General features: G+C 42.3%; 1 protein-coding gene across 3 annotated transcripts; it reads right to left on the bottom strand.

Annotated features, from left to right (window-relative positions):
- Positions 1–732: 732 nt before the first annotated feature.
- LOC106610752 (transmembrane protein 151B) lies at positions 733–11972 on the bottom strand. 3 transcript variants are annotated; one of them, XM_045723404.1, is made up of 3 exons: positions 11453–11972; positions 11042–11322; positions 734–3988 (listed from the first exon to the last, which is right to left on the bottom strand). In XM_045723404.1, exons 2-3 carry the CDS (start codon positions 11144–11146, stop codon positions 2414–2416), a joined length of 1680 nt encoding a protein of 559 aa, XP_045579360.1. In that variant the 5' UTR covers positions 11147–11322; positions 11453–11972; the 3' UTR covers positions 734–2413. The 3 variants fall into 3 exon arrangements, with proteins under 3 accessions (XP_045579361.1, XP_045579360.1, XP_014065762.1); XM_045723405.1 differs by lacking the exons at positions 11042–11322; positions 11453–11972 and adding an exon at positions 5910–6618 and having other exon boundaries at positions 733–3988; XM_014210287.2 differs by having other exon boundaries at positions 11042–11972.
- Between the last annotated feature and the right edge of the window lie 206 nt (positions 11973–12178).

The raw sequence follows: 12178 nt of genomic DNA on the forward strand, positions 1-12178 counted from the left end.
CCGACTTCAACTGTATATTTTAAAGATGCACATCAATACTGCCCTCAAGGCACAATAATTACTACTGTACCACTATGTAATACAGTAACCTACACTACCTTTCAAAAGTTTGGGGTCACTTAGAAATGTCCTTGTTTTTGAAATGGGAGGTACTATTTAATGAAGCTGCCAGTTGAGGACTTGTGAGGCGTCCGTTTCTCAAACTAGACACTCTAATGTACTTGTCCTCTTGCTCAGTTGTGCACAGGGGCCTCCCACTCCTCTTTCTATTCTGGTTAGAGACAGTTTGCGCTGTTCTGTGAAGGGAGTAGCACACAGCGTTGTATGATATCTTCAGTTTCTTGGCAATTTCTCGCATGGAATAGCCTTAATTTCTCAGAACATGAATAGACTGACGAGTTTCAGAAGAAAGTTATTTGTTTCTGGCCATTTTGAGCCTGTAATCGAACCCACAAATTCTGATGCTCCAGATACTCAATTAGTCTAAAGAAGGCCAGTTTTATTGCTTCTTTAATCAGACACAACAGTTTTCAGCTGTGCTAACATAATTGCAATGGGGTTTTGTAATGATCAATTGGATTTTTAAAATGATAAACTTGGATTAACTAACACAACGTGCCATTGGAACACAGGAGTGATGGTTGCTGATAACGGGCCTCTGTACGCCTATGTAGATATTCCCTATAAAATCTGCCGTTTCCAGCTACAATAGTCATTTACAACATTAACAATGTCTACACTGTATTTCTGATCAATTTGATGTTATTTTAATGGACAAAAAAAAAAAAAACTTTTCTTTCGAAAACAAGGACATTTCTATGTGACCCCAAACTTTTGGACGGTAGTGTACATAGTATGCTACTTTCACTTACTTGACACAGATAAAGTTTGTTCCATTAGAAACATGCAAAAGCAAAGAAAACAGAACTTTTCAATATTCTATTCAATGTAGATCAGGCAGTTTGATTTTCTGTGACTTTGGTGTTGTTTTAGGGTGTTTTCACATAGTCCTCTTGAAAATAACCAATCTCAGTCCTCTTTAAAGTGAACTCTAGGGTAAAAAATAAATAAAAAATCTAAAGAACTCAGTTATCTTTGTATTCACATTGCCCTTGCCTTTAAATGAGGACTCAACACTTTTGCCAGTTCACTTCCCCTATTTTGTGGTCCGAGTCATCTTTGCTTTCACATTGCTGAGAAAGGAACCAAAATCTTTTTTTCAACATTCACTCAATGCACTCTGGGTTTTTACAAAGTACAGGACAAGCCATTCCATCAATGTTATTGGACAGCTAGTCACACCTACTTACATTTTGGAAGCTAATATATTTCATTTTGTTAAAAGATGAGACAATAATAATAATAATCAGAAGGTATTAACATGTTCATATTATTGGTAACATAATAAATAGCAGAAGAATAACTGGAGATAAGGCTGTAATTGAAAATTGAACACCCAAGGCTACTACTCTTTTTGGGTCCATAATCAATTCTAGCTCCTATGTTGTGATTCTCACCAAATAGGTTGTTGCCTTCTCATACTGTTCAAACCTCACAATCGAATAAACAACTCTTCCTTAGCCTATAGATCACAAATTGCAAACAAATAATCTGAACTAAAAACTCCACACATATTTTGGAATGTCTGTACATCCTTGACAATCGCTAATCAATATCCAAAAACAGCACACATTGTTTTCCACAAACCTGCACATCATCTCTCTTTTGTGGCACCAATGTGAGGGGTTATGTCAGGGGAAATGGTGTTGCAGTGGTCTAGTGTGTGGTGCGTGAATAATGACAAGCGAACCTGGGGAGCTTGTGTTCACATTGCCCTAAAAAAGGGAATCTCTCGAGATGGTCTCAGGTCTCAGTTCGGTTCACTTCGGGGACTCTTTTGAGGGTTCTGAGTTCCTTTGGAGAGTTCACACTGCACAAAAAAATTGGCTGAAAGGGACCAAGTGTGAAAACACACTTAGAATGTGTCAATGAAGGCATTTTCAAATTGGCAATGATGACTAAACAGGGTAACAGTAATAAACATGTGGCCCATCAAGAAGAAGACAATACAAATGTCCTTTTTTTAAACAGAAAAGGGCAACTTTACACGATGACATAATGCCATATCCACCGCACTGAGAGCTGGTTATCGCTGAATCCAACATTCAAATCCAGCTCTTTTAGTTTGACTCACAATCATGTCTGCAGCAGGAGATAATACCAATACAGATCCAACGTGCACAAGAGACTGAGAACTATGCAGCCTCTATATGAATCTGAGCATACAGCACAGAGCCAGTGAGTAACACAATTTCAGTGCTGTCAACAGAACAGTCTTTGTATGCTCTTGGACTCTCATAACTTCTCATTTGGAATATATTGTTACTGAATCAGTCAAATGTCTCTTGGTCCCTCAGAGTGAGGTCTCCAGGCAGCAGGACCCCCGGCGGACATAATAGCGCCGCACCTCTGTGGTGGAGTCACCACTACCGCAGCCCTCGGGTCGGTGCACAATGAGGACGGGGAAGAAGCGTGCGTCCCGGTAAGTGGGCGGGCTCTCGTTGAGAGCCAGCTGGCTGGAGTAGGAACGGCAACACTGCTCATCCACGCAGCGGCGGTCAGTCAGTGTGCTGCTGCGGCTCCTCCACAGGCCTACGGTGCGCCGAGAGCCATACATCCGGCACAGTGAGAAATGTGAGGTGTCCAGGGAGAGGCGGGAGTGAAAGGCATGATGGGAGAAGATGGAGGAACAGCTGGAGCTGGTGGTGGCCCGCCTCTGTCCAACCTCTCCCTGATGCTGGCGGCAGTGCTCACAGTCATGCACCAGCGTGCTATAGCTCTGGGCTGGGTGGCTGTCTAGCAGGAAGCAGTTAGAGGACCTGGTGTCATCAGCTGTACCAGAATCCGAAGCCCCCATGTTCATCAGCATGGCTTCTGAGTAGCTGGGGATCAACTGGTGGTTGGAGCGGATGTGCCACTCCAGCTCAGTGCTGTCCACGGTATCTACCCGAGGGAGACCACTCCTGATGGGAACCTCTTCCTCTGTTGGAGAGGGGCTGCTGTGGCTGTACTCCAGCCCAAAGAGCTTCTCAACATGGTAGTGCACAAAGGCTGTACGGTACTCTATAAGCACCCTCAGGGGCCAGGAGAGCATGAGCAGAGCAGTGAACCAGAACGCCACCTGAGAAGTATACCAGGGCAACCGGTCAGGGTCCACGTAGGCTATCAGGTGCTCTTTAAAGTCCACGTTTTTCAGTTGCATCCCTTCCCGAGCCTCCATATAGTCATCCAAACCCTCAATCTCTGAGAAGAACCTGGCACGTTGGTTGAGGTAATTATTTTCTGGTCCGGCCCCAGCGAAACTGAAGCACTTGGTGAAACGAAGTCTTGTCGCCGGGTGGCTCTCCAGTCCACGTAGATCCCGTGAGACGTCCCGCATACCACAGCGACTGTAGTCAAACTCTCCCTCCCTCACGTTTGTGTTGACCCGCTCATGGTAGACCTGGGTGGTGGTGTAGGCATCCCCGTTCCGGTAGCGGGTCACCTGTCTGGTCCTCCGAACAAAATGGTAACTTATGGCCTTCCACCAAACACACGGACGAGCCTGTCGCATCCGCAATACCCGCTCATATACGCTATCCACATCAGCCTTACACTGTAGCTCACTGCAAGCCTGGCAGTGCCAACACTCTACCAGGTAGACGACATAGAGCATGAACAGGAAGGCCAGAGGGATGTACACGTAGCCGTCAGAGCAGGGGCTGTCATGGTAAATCATAGAGCGGCCTCCCATGCCAACCTCTCTGAGTGAGGAAATGGAGGCTGTCAGGGAGGTGACGGATGAGTCGAAGCTGAGCTTTGTGACTCGAGTGAGCTGGCACCAAGCCACAGTGCCAAGGCAGCTGTACATGAGTAGGGAGAGGAGAAGGCAGCGCCAGTGGGACTCTCGACACATACAGGCACTCAGTGACTGCTTCACAGGCCGCTGCTGCAGGGAAAGAGAGAGGAGTGAAAAGGGAGAGAGCGAGAGAAAAGCTTACATACAATACTTTAACTTTAAAAAGATAGTTGTGGATGACAAATGGCTGCATTTAAATAGCTTTTAGCAGAGTTACTAAAAGGAGAACAGTGTTTTGAAGAACTTCCAGAATTCCCTAGGGAATCTCTAATAAAAGTACAACAATTTCTTTATGTTGCTTCTTTCTTGCGATGCCATGTCTGATCAGTTCGTCTATATTTCTGTGTTTAAGGAGAACTGGATCACAATGTAGGCTATTTGATTTACCTATACAGGTTGAAAGGTTTTAAACGGGTCAGAAAGCAACAGTGTCACATGAATAATAGATCTACTGTACCATATGAAAGAGAATGGTAAAACATGATGAAAAGTGAGTACACACCAATGAGCCTAAAAAAATGCAGTGCTCCAATACTGCTGTCGGCAAAAGGCTAATTAATATAGCAGAGCTGTGACGTGCTGAGCTTTTTGAAACTTCAAGTACAGTAAATGAAGTTGAAGCGATACCATGTACAGTAGCTTGCTTGAATTTCATTTAAGGCTACTTTGTGCAATGGAAACAGCCAGTGGTGGAAAAAGTACCCAATTGTCATAAGTACAGATACCTTAATAGAAAGTTACTCAAGTAAAAGTGGAAGTCACCCAGTAAAATACTACTTGAGTAAAAGTCAAAAAGTATTTGCTTCTAAATATACTTAAGTATCAAAAGTATAAATAATTTCTAATTACTCATTTTTGTTTTTAAAATGTACGGATAGCCAGGGGCACACCCCAACACTCAGACATAATTTACAAAAGATGCATTTATGTTTAGCAAATCCGACCGAGATCAGAGGCAGGGGGGATGACCAGGGATGTTCTCTTGAGAAGCGTGTGAATAGGACAATTTTCCTATCCTGTTAATCATTCAAAATGTAACGAGTACTTTTGGATGTCATGGAAAACGTAGGGAGCAAAAAGTACATTCTTTTCTTTAGGAATGTAGTGAAGTAAAAGTTGCCCAAAATATAAATAGTAAATTAAAGTACATATACCCCCAAAAACTACTTAAGTAGTACTTTAAAGTATTTTTTACTTAAGTACTTTACACCACTGGAAACAACTGCAAATAACGTTAGGTACAACTCTAACATTCTACCCAAATCCTTCCTCACCACTATGTTACTGCTAACCTTTCAACCATCTTTGCATGGGTAACAGTAAGTAGGCATGCACCATTTCCAAATGGGCATGCGTATCCTCAATCCCCCAGTGACCTCCGCTGCTAAAATGAACATTGACTTTCTCTACTTAACTTGACCACAACAGAATCAAACACACAGGTAATTGGATTACACATTCTTCGTACCCTATACAGTATATCTGCTGAGTGTCAAGTGAAGATCTCATTGCAGCTACCCCAGTCTGTCCTGGCATCTTCAAAATTGCTCACATTTGCAATTCTGACTGCCAATTAAATGTATCCTCTTCAGCAGAGGCATTGTCCCAGAGGTGCTCTATTTTTTCCCCAGTACAATAAGTATAGTGTCCCAGACCTAAGTCAACTGGACATAAAACATTTCAAATAGGCAGGGTAAACCTACATATTGTATTTCTACTTTGTCTTGTTGTAAGAAGAATAAATGTTTTGACTGTTTCACCATGTGTTCAGCTAATTCAGGTCTTTTCAGGTGTATAACAGCCGTTCACCCATGAAGACCAACTGACCACATAGTGGAAGTGTCATGGTGTTTTCACCAATAAGAATTAGTGTTGCTTCATGCGAGAAACTTTGAATGAACTGATATGTGATAAAGGGAGAGTTCAGTCAGCAATGCTGAGGCTGACAGAAAGGGCTGACTCAGACAGGACATGTAACCAAGCATTGACACAAGTCAAAAGTCAAAAATACCATTGACTTTGGAGCATCCTCATACAGGGCAACACAGCATCATGGGTCAGGACCTCTGGGGAAAAAAAACAGCAAATCTCACAATAAAAAGATGTATCACCAACAAAAAGAAACGGTCATTTCATGGTCTCTCCTAGAAGTTATATTTCACGGTAGGCTGCACACATTCAATTCCCCAGATGGAATTTGTGTAATTATAGCTTGACAGACAGGAGGTAAAACTCCAGCATTCAGAGTACACATCATTAACTACAGGTTACAAAATCCAGCTTCTCAGAATTACTGTATTGTGCCTCGCATATCCATGCTCTGTCTTCTAGGACATGTATTTCTTAGGAAGATTAAGTTGTTTTCTGTCTTATACATAATAATGTACTTTTGAATGCAGAATTATAGTATATTCATGTAGATATAATGGTAGGGGTGGACATCATACAGGCCATATGTTGCTCTTGGCTATTGCACTTCCATCCAATTTGAGAAACTATTAAATGAAATAGTATTTTGCTGGTAAATCAATTGTGATGCCATTATTAGACTCCAGAGAACAGAGGATTTTGAGGTACAGAAATTGCACTCAGTACAGGTTCTTGCATCTGATGAATAGGTTGGAGTGGGGTTTCATCTCTCTCATCTCAACTTAAGTCATTCCAAGCAAAGTATTTTGTGGTACATTGATCTAAATATTTTGTATTTTAGAAAAGTTATATACAGAAACATCTCAAGGATGATTAATGGAAACAGGATGGCACTGAGATCAATTTCGAGTCCCATAGCAAAAGGTATGAATACTTATGTAAATAAGGTATCCGTTTTTATTTTTAATACATTTTCAAAAATTTCAAAAAACCATTATGGGGTATTGTGTGAGATTGCTGAGGAATTTGTTTTATTTAATTCATTTTCGAATAAGGCTTTAATGTAACAAAAAGTTGTTTAACACTTTTTTGGTTACTACATGATTCCATATGTGTTATTTCATAGTTGATGTCATCACTATTATTCTACAATGTAAAAAATAGTAAAAATAAAGAAAAACCCTGGAATGAGTAGGTGTGTCCAAACTTTTGACTGGTACTGTATATAAATAATCTAATGAAGTTAGCGCTACAAACTTCATTATACAGTGCATTCGGAAATCACTCATACCGCTTCACTTTTTCCATTTTGTTACGTTACAGACTTTTTCTAAAAGGGATTAAATGTAATGTTTTACTTACAGTGAGGGAAAAAAGTATTGATCCCCTGCTGATTTTGTACGTTTGCCCACTGACAAAGATATGATCTGTCTATAATTTTAATGTTAGGTTTATTTGAACAGTGAGAAACAGAATAACAACAACAAAATCTAGAAAAACGCATGTCAAAAATGTAAAAAATGTATTTGCATTTTAATGAGGGAAATAAGTATTTGACCCCCTCTCAATCAGAAAGATTTCTGGCTCTCAGGTGTCTTTTATACAGGTAACGAGCTGAGATTAGGAGCACACTCTTTAAGGGAGTGCTCCTAATCTCAGTTTGTTACCTGTATAAAAGACACCTGTCCACAGAAGCAATCAGATTCCAAACTCTCCACCATGGCCAAGACCAAAGAGCTCTCCAAGGATGTCAGGGACAAGATTGTAGACCTACACAAGGCTGGAATGGGCTACAAGACCATCGCCAAGCAGCTTGGTGAGAAGTGGAAGAAACACAAATGGAAGAAACACAAAAGAACTGTCAATCTCCCTCGGCCTGGGGCTCCATGCAAGATCTCACCTCGTGGAGTTGCAATGATCATGAGAACGGTGAGGAATCAGCCCAGAACTACACGGGAGGATCTTGTCAATGATCAAGGCAGCTGGGACCTTAGTCACCAAGAAAACAATTGGTAACACACTACGCCGTGAAGGACTGAAATCCTGCAGCACCCGCAAGGTCCCCTTGCTCAACAAAGCACATATACATGCCCGTCTGAAGTTTGCCGATGAACATCTGAATGATTCAGAGGACAATTGGATGAAAGTGTTGTGGTCAGATGAGACCACAACACTTTCATGAGCTCTTTGGCATCAACTCAACTCGCCGTGTTCGGAGGAGGAGGAAAGCTGCCTATGACCCCAAGAACACCATCCCCACTGTCAAACATGGAGGTGGAAACATTATGCTAAGGGGGAGTTTTTCTGCTAAGGGGACAGGACAACTTCATCCCCACCAAAGGGATGATGGACAGGGCCATGTACCGTCAAATCATGGGTGAGAACCTCCTTCCCTCAGCCAGGGCATTGAAAATGGGTCGTGGATGGGTATTCCAGCATGACAATGACCCAAAACACACGGCCAAGGCAACAAAGGAGTGGCTCAAGATGAAGCACATTAAGGTCCTGGAGTGGCCTAGCCAGTCTCCAGACCTTAATCCCATAGAAAATCTGTGGAGGGAGCTGAAGGTTTGAGTTGCCAAACATCAGCATCGAAACCTTAATGACTTGGAGAAGATCTGCAAAGAGGAGTGGGACAAAATCCCTCCTGAGATGTGTGCAAACCTGGTGGCCAACTACAAGAAACATCTGACCTCTGTGATTGCCAACAAGGGTTTTGCCACCAAGTACTAAGTCATGTTTTGCAGAGGGGTCAAATACTTATTTCCCTCATTAAAATGCAAATCATTTTATAACATTTTTTACATGTGTTTTTCTGGATTTTTTTGTTGTTATTCTGTCTCTCACTGTTCAAATAAACCTACCATTAAAATTATAGACTGATCATTTCTTTGTCAGTGGGCAAACATACAAAATCAGCAGGGGATCAAATACTTTTCCCCCTCACTGTATCAATCTACACTCAATACCCCATAATGACAAAGCAAAAACTGGTTTTTAGAATTTTCTGCAAATGTATATAAAAAAACCCCACCTTATTTACATAAGTATTCAGACCCTTTGCTTATGAGACTCTAAATCGAGCCTAGGTGCATCCTGTTTCCATTGATCATCCTTGAGATGTTTCTACATCTTGATTGTGGTCCACCTGTGGTAAATTCAATTGTTTGGACATGATTTGGAAAGGCACACACCTGTCTATATAAGGTCCCACAGTTGACAGTGCATGTCAGAGCAAAAACCAAGCCTTGAGGTCGAAGGAATTGTCCGTAGAACTCTGAGACGGGATTGTGTCGAGGCACAGATCTGGGGAAGGGAACCAACATAATTCTGCAACATTGAAGGTCCCCAAGAACACAGTGGCCATCATTCTTAAATGGAAGAAGTTTGGAACCACCAAGACTCTCTCGAGTTGGCCACCTGGCCAAACTGAGAAATCAGGGGAGAAGGGCCTTGTACACCTCCCTGACCCAGAACCTGATGCTCACTCTGACAGAGCTCCAGAGTTTCTCTGTGGAAATGGGAGGACCTTCCAGAAGGACAACCATCTCTGCAGAACTCCATTTACATTTTAGTCATTTAGCAGACGCTCTTATCCAGAGCGACATACATTTCATACATTTTTTTCTCCGTACTGGTCCCCCGTGGGAATCGAACCCACAACCCTGGCGTTGCAAACACCATGCTCTACCAACTGAGCCACACGGGACCAATACTCCACCAATCAGGCCTTTATGGTAGAGTGGCCAGACGTAAGCCACTCCCTCAGTAAAAGGCACATGCACAACCCGCTTGGAGTTTGCCAAAAGGCACCTAAAGGACTCTCAGATCATGAGAAACAAGATTCTCTGGTCTGATGAAACCAAGATTGAACTCTTTGGCCTCAATACCAAGCATCACGTCTGGAGGAAACCTGGCACCATCCCTACGGTGAAGCATGGTAATTACATCATCATGCTGTGGGGATGTTTTTCAGTGGCACGGACTGGGAAACTCGTCAGGATTGAGGGAAAAATGAAAGGAGGAAAGTACTGAGAGATCCTTGATGAACACCTGTTCCAGAGCGCTAGAGACCACAGACTGGGGGGTGAAGGTTCACCTTCCAATAGGACAACGACCCTAAGCACACAGCCAGGACAATGCAGGAATGGCTTCGGGACAAGTCTCTGAATGTCCTGAGTGGCCCAGCCAGAGCCCAGACATGAACCTGAACGAACATCTCTGGAGAGACCTGAAAATAGCTGTGCAGCGACACTCCCCATCCAACCTGACAGAATTTGAGAGGATCTGCAAAGAAGAATGGGAGAAAATCTGCAAATACAGGTGTGCCAAGCTTGTAGCATCATACCGAAGAAGACTCGAGGCTTTAATCGCTGCCGAAGGTGCTTCAACAAAGTACTGCGTAATGGGTCTGAATACGTATGTAGAAGTGATATTTAAGTTTTTCATTTTTAATACATTTGCCAAAAAATCTAAAAACCTGTTTTTGCTTTGTCATTATAGGGTATTGTGTGTAGATTGATGGGAAAAAAAACGAATCAATTTTAGAATAAGGCTGTAACGTAACAAAATGTGGAAAAAGTCAAGGGGTATAAATACTTTCCGAATACACTGTACCAGTAGGGGAGCCTGAATACAAATAATCCACTTGGTTAGAGAGAAACTTTGTAATTGGTTTTTAATAAAGTAGTACAATTTTAAGTGGGTATGTTTGCCTCCCCAGTTTTGCCCCCCCCCATTTTGTTCCATTATTTGATTGAAATAATATACCTAGACTTTAGCTTTTAAGAATCAATTACTAAAACACTCCTAAATAAAAAACATAGAAATGGATTTGAACACATTAATCTTCAGAGGCCATTTTTCCCCATAGAGAGGGGCTTGCCCGATATGGGGGGAAAACGTCCCCAAAGATTCTGCCCACTTTTTTCCCTTAAAAAGGTGTTTGCCTCAGGATAGTCATATCTAAATCTGATCAAACTTCTGTCAGAAAATAGACATTCCCCCCCAAGTTACCCATGAATAGCAACAATCAGTATGATATAGGTCCACAGGTAGGGCCTATTGATTGTGTGCCTTTTCTTATAAGGCTGCTGGCTGCACTTGTTTGCACCAATAAATAAGTTGCCTTTCCACCAAATATATACAGTAGGCTAGAAGGCTATGTATCATATACTTTTAATTCATAAAATATACATCATTATGCGCATTCTCAGGATGATGCTGTCATTACTATTATGTAATCTACGTTCAACCGCGTACCCTAGCGCTCACCTCCTCCAGTACATCAATGCTGGCCGGTGCATCCTCTCCATCATTGGGGGTGTTGGGCGCTGTGTCTTCCGCAGTGGTATCCGTTTCCAAATCGGGAGAGAACATGCTGCTGTCTGGACATGGCAGAATCAAGTCAAAGCTTCCAGTAGGCTACCCCTTTCTTTTCTGGTCCCCAACAGAGCTTCAGATCATCTGGTCTGGAGCCAAGGCGAATGGGGATCCCGCTTTTAGGAGCTCCAATCTCTTGAACCCGGGGGGCGGGGACGATTTGACCGCAGAGGCTTGCCGATACATTCAAGAGCAGAGAAAAAAATTGATAAGTGAAACACCGAAATGCCGCAGGTTGAAGCGCATGCGTGCGCAATAAACAGATATCTAAAATGAATGTCAAAATAGTCGACTGTAGGCTACCTTGCACAGAGAAAGTGATGTCATTCGCTTTTTACAAGCATCATTTTTTTCAACAGCTTCCAAACGATGTGCGTGTTCAGCATCAGTTTCCCAATTAAATAAGATGAGACTATTCAATCACCACATTACTTTACATGAAGTAGGCAAGGCTTGGAGCAATTCTAGGCACCAGTTGTCGTCTGCAGCCAGAAAGCCTCGTTCAAAAAAGTGAGATTTTTTCTAAATCCTGCATCCATAGAAAATAAATGTATGACTTTTAATGTACCCTACGTTGTGACCTAACAAACTGATTCATCCTCATCATTATTCCTACATTCATCATCATATCCATGAAAGTAGCATATTCCTAATATTTATAATACCCTAGCCTACTATAGGTACACAACTATCCACATCCGTTATCATATTAACAGTTTTTTATGTTATTTCCCCCCAAAATGTATACCTAACCCAAGATAGACCACAGCCTGTCGTTTCCAATGTCCGCTAATGACTGGGCAGAACAAGCAAGGATGCTAGATAACTACTGCACTGTCGGAGCTAGGAACACAAGCATTTTGCTACACCCGCAATAACATCTGCTAAAATGTGTATGTGACCAATAAAATGAGATGTGATTTTGATTTGAAAGAGGTGGGCAGAGACAAGCACGAGCTAGCGTGATCCTATTGGCGCGGTCTAATATATATTTGCATATTTCCGTTACGGGGAACGCCAACTTTGAAG

This window comes from Salmo salar, chromosome ssa09, assembly GCF_905237065.1.
Source record: "Salmo salar chromosome ssa09, Ssal_v3.1, whole genome shotgun sequence".
Taxonomy (NCBI): Eukaryota; Metazoa; Chordata; class Actinopteri; order Salmoniformes; family Salmonidae; genus Salmo; species Salmo salar.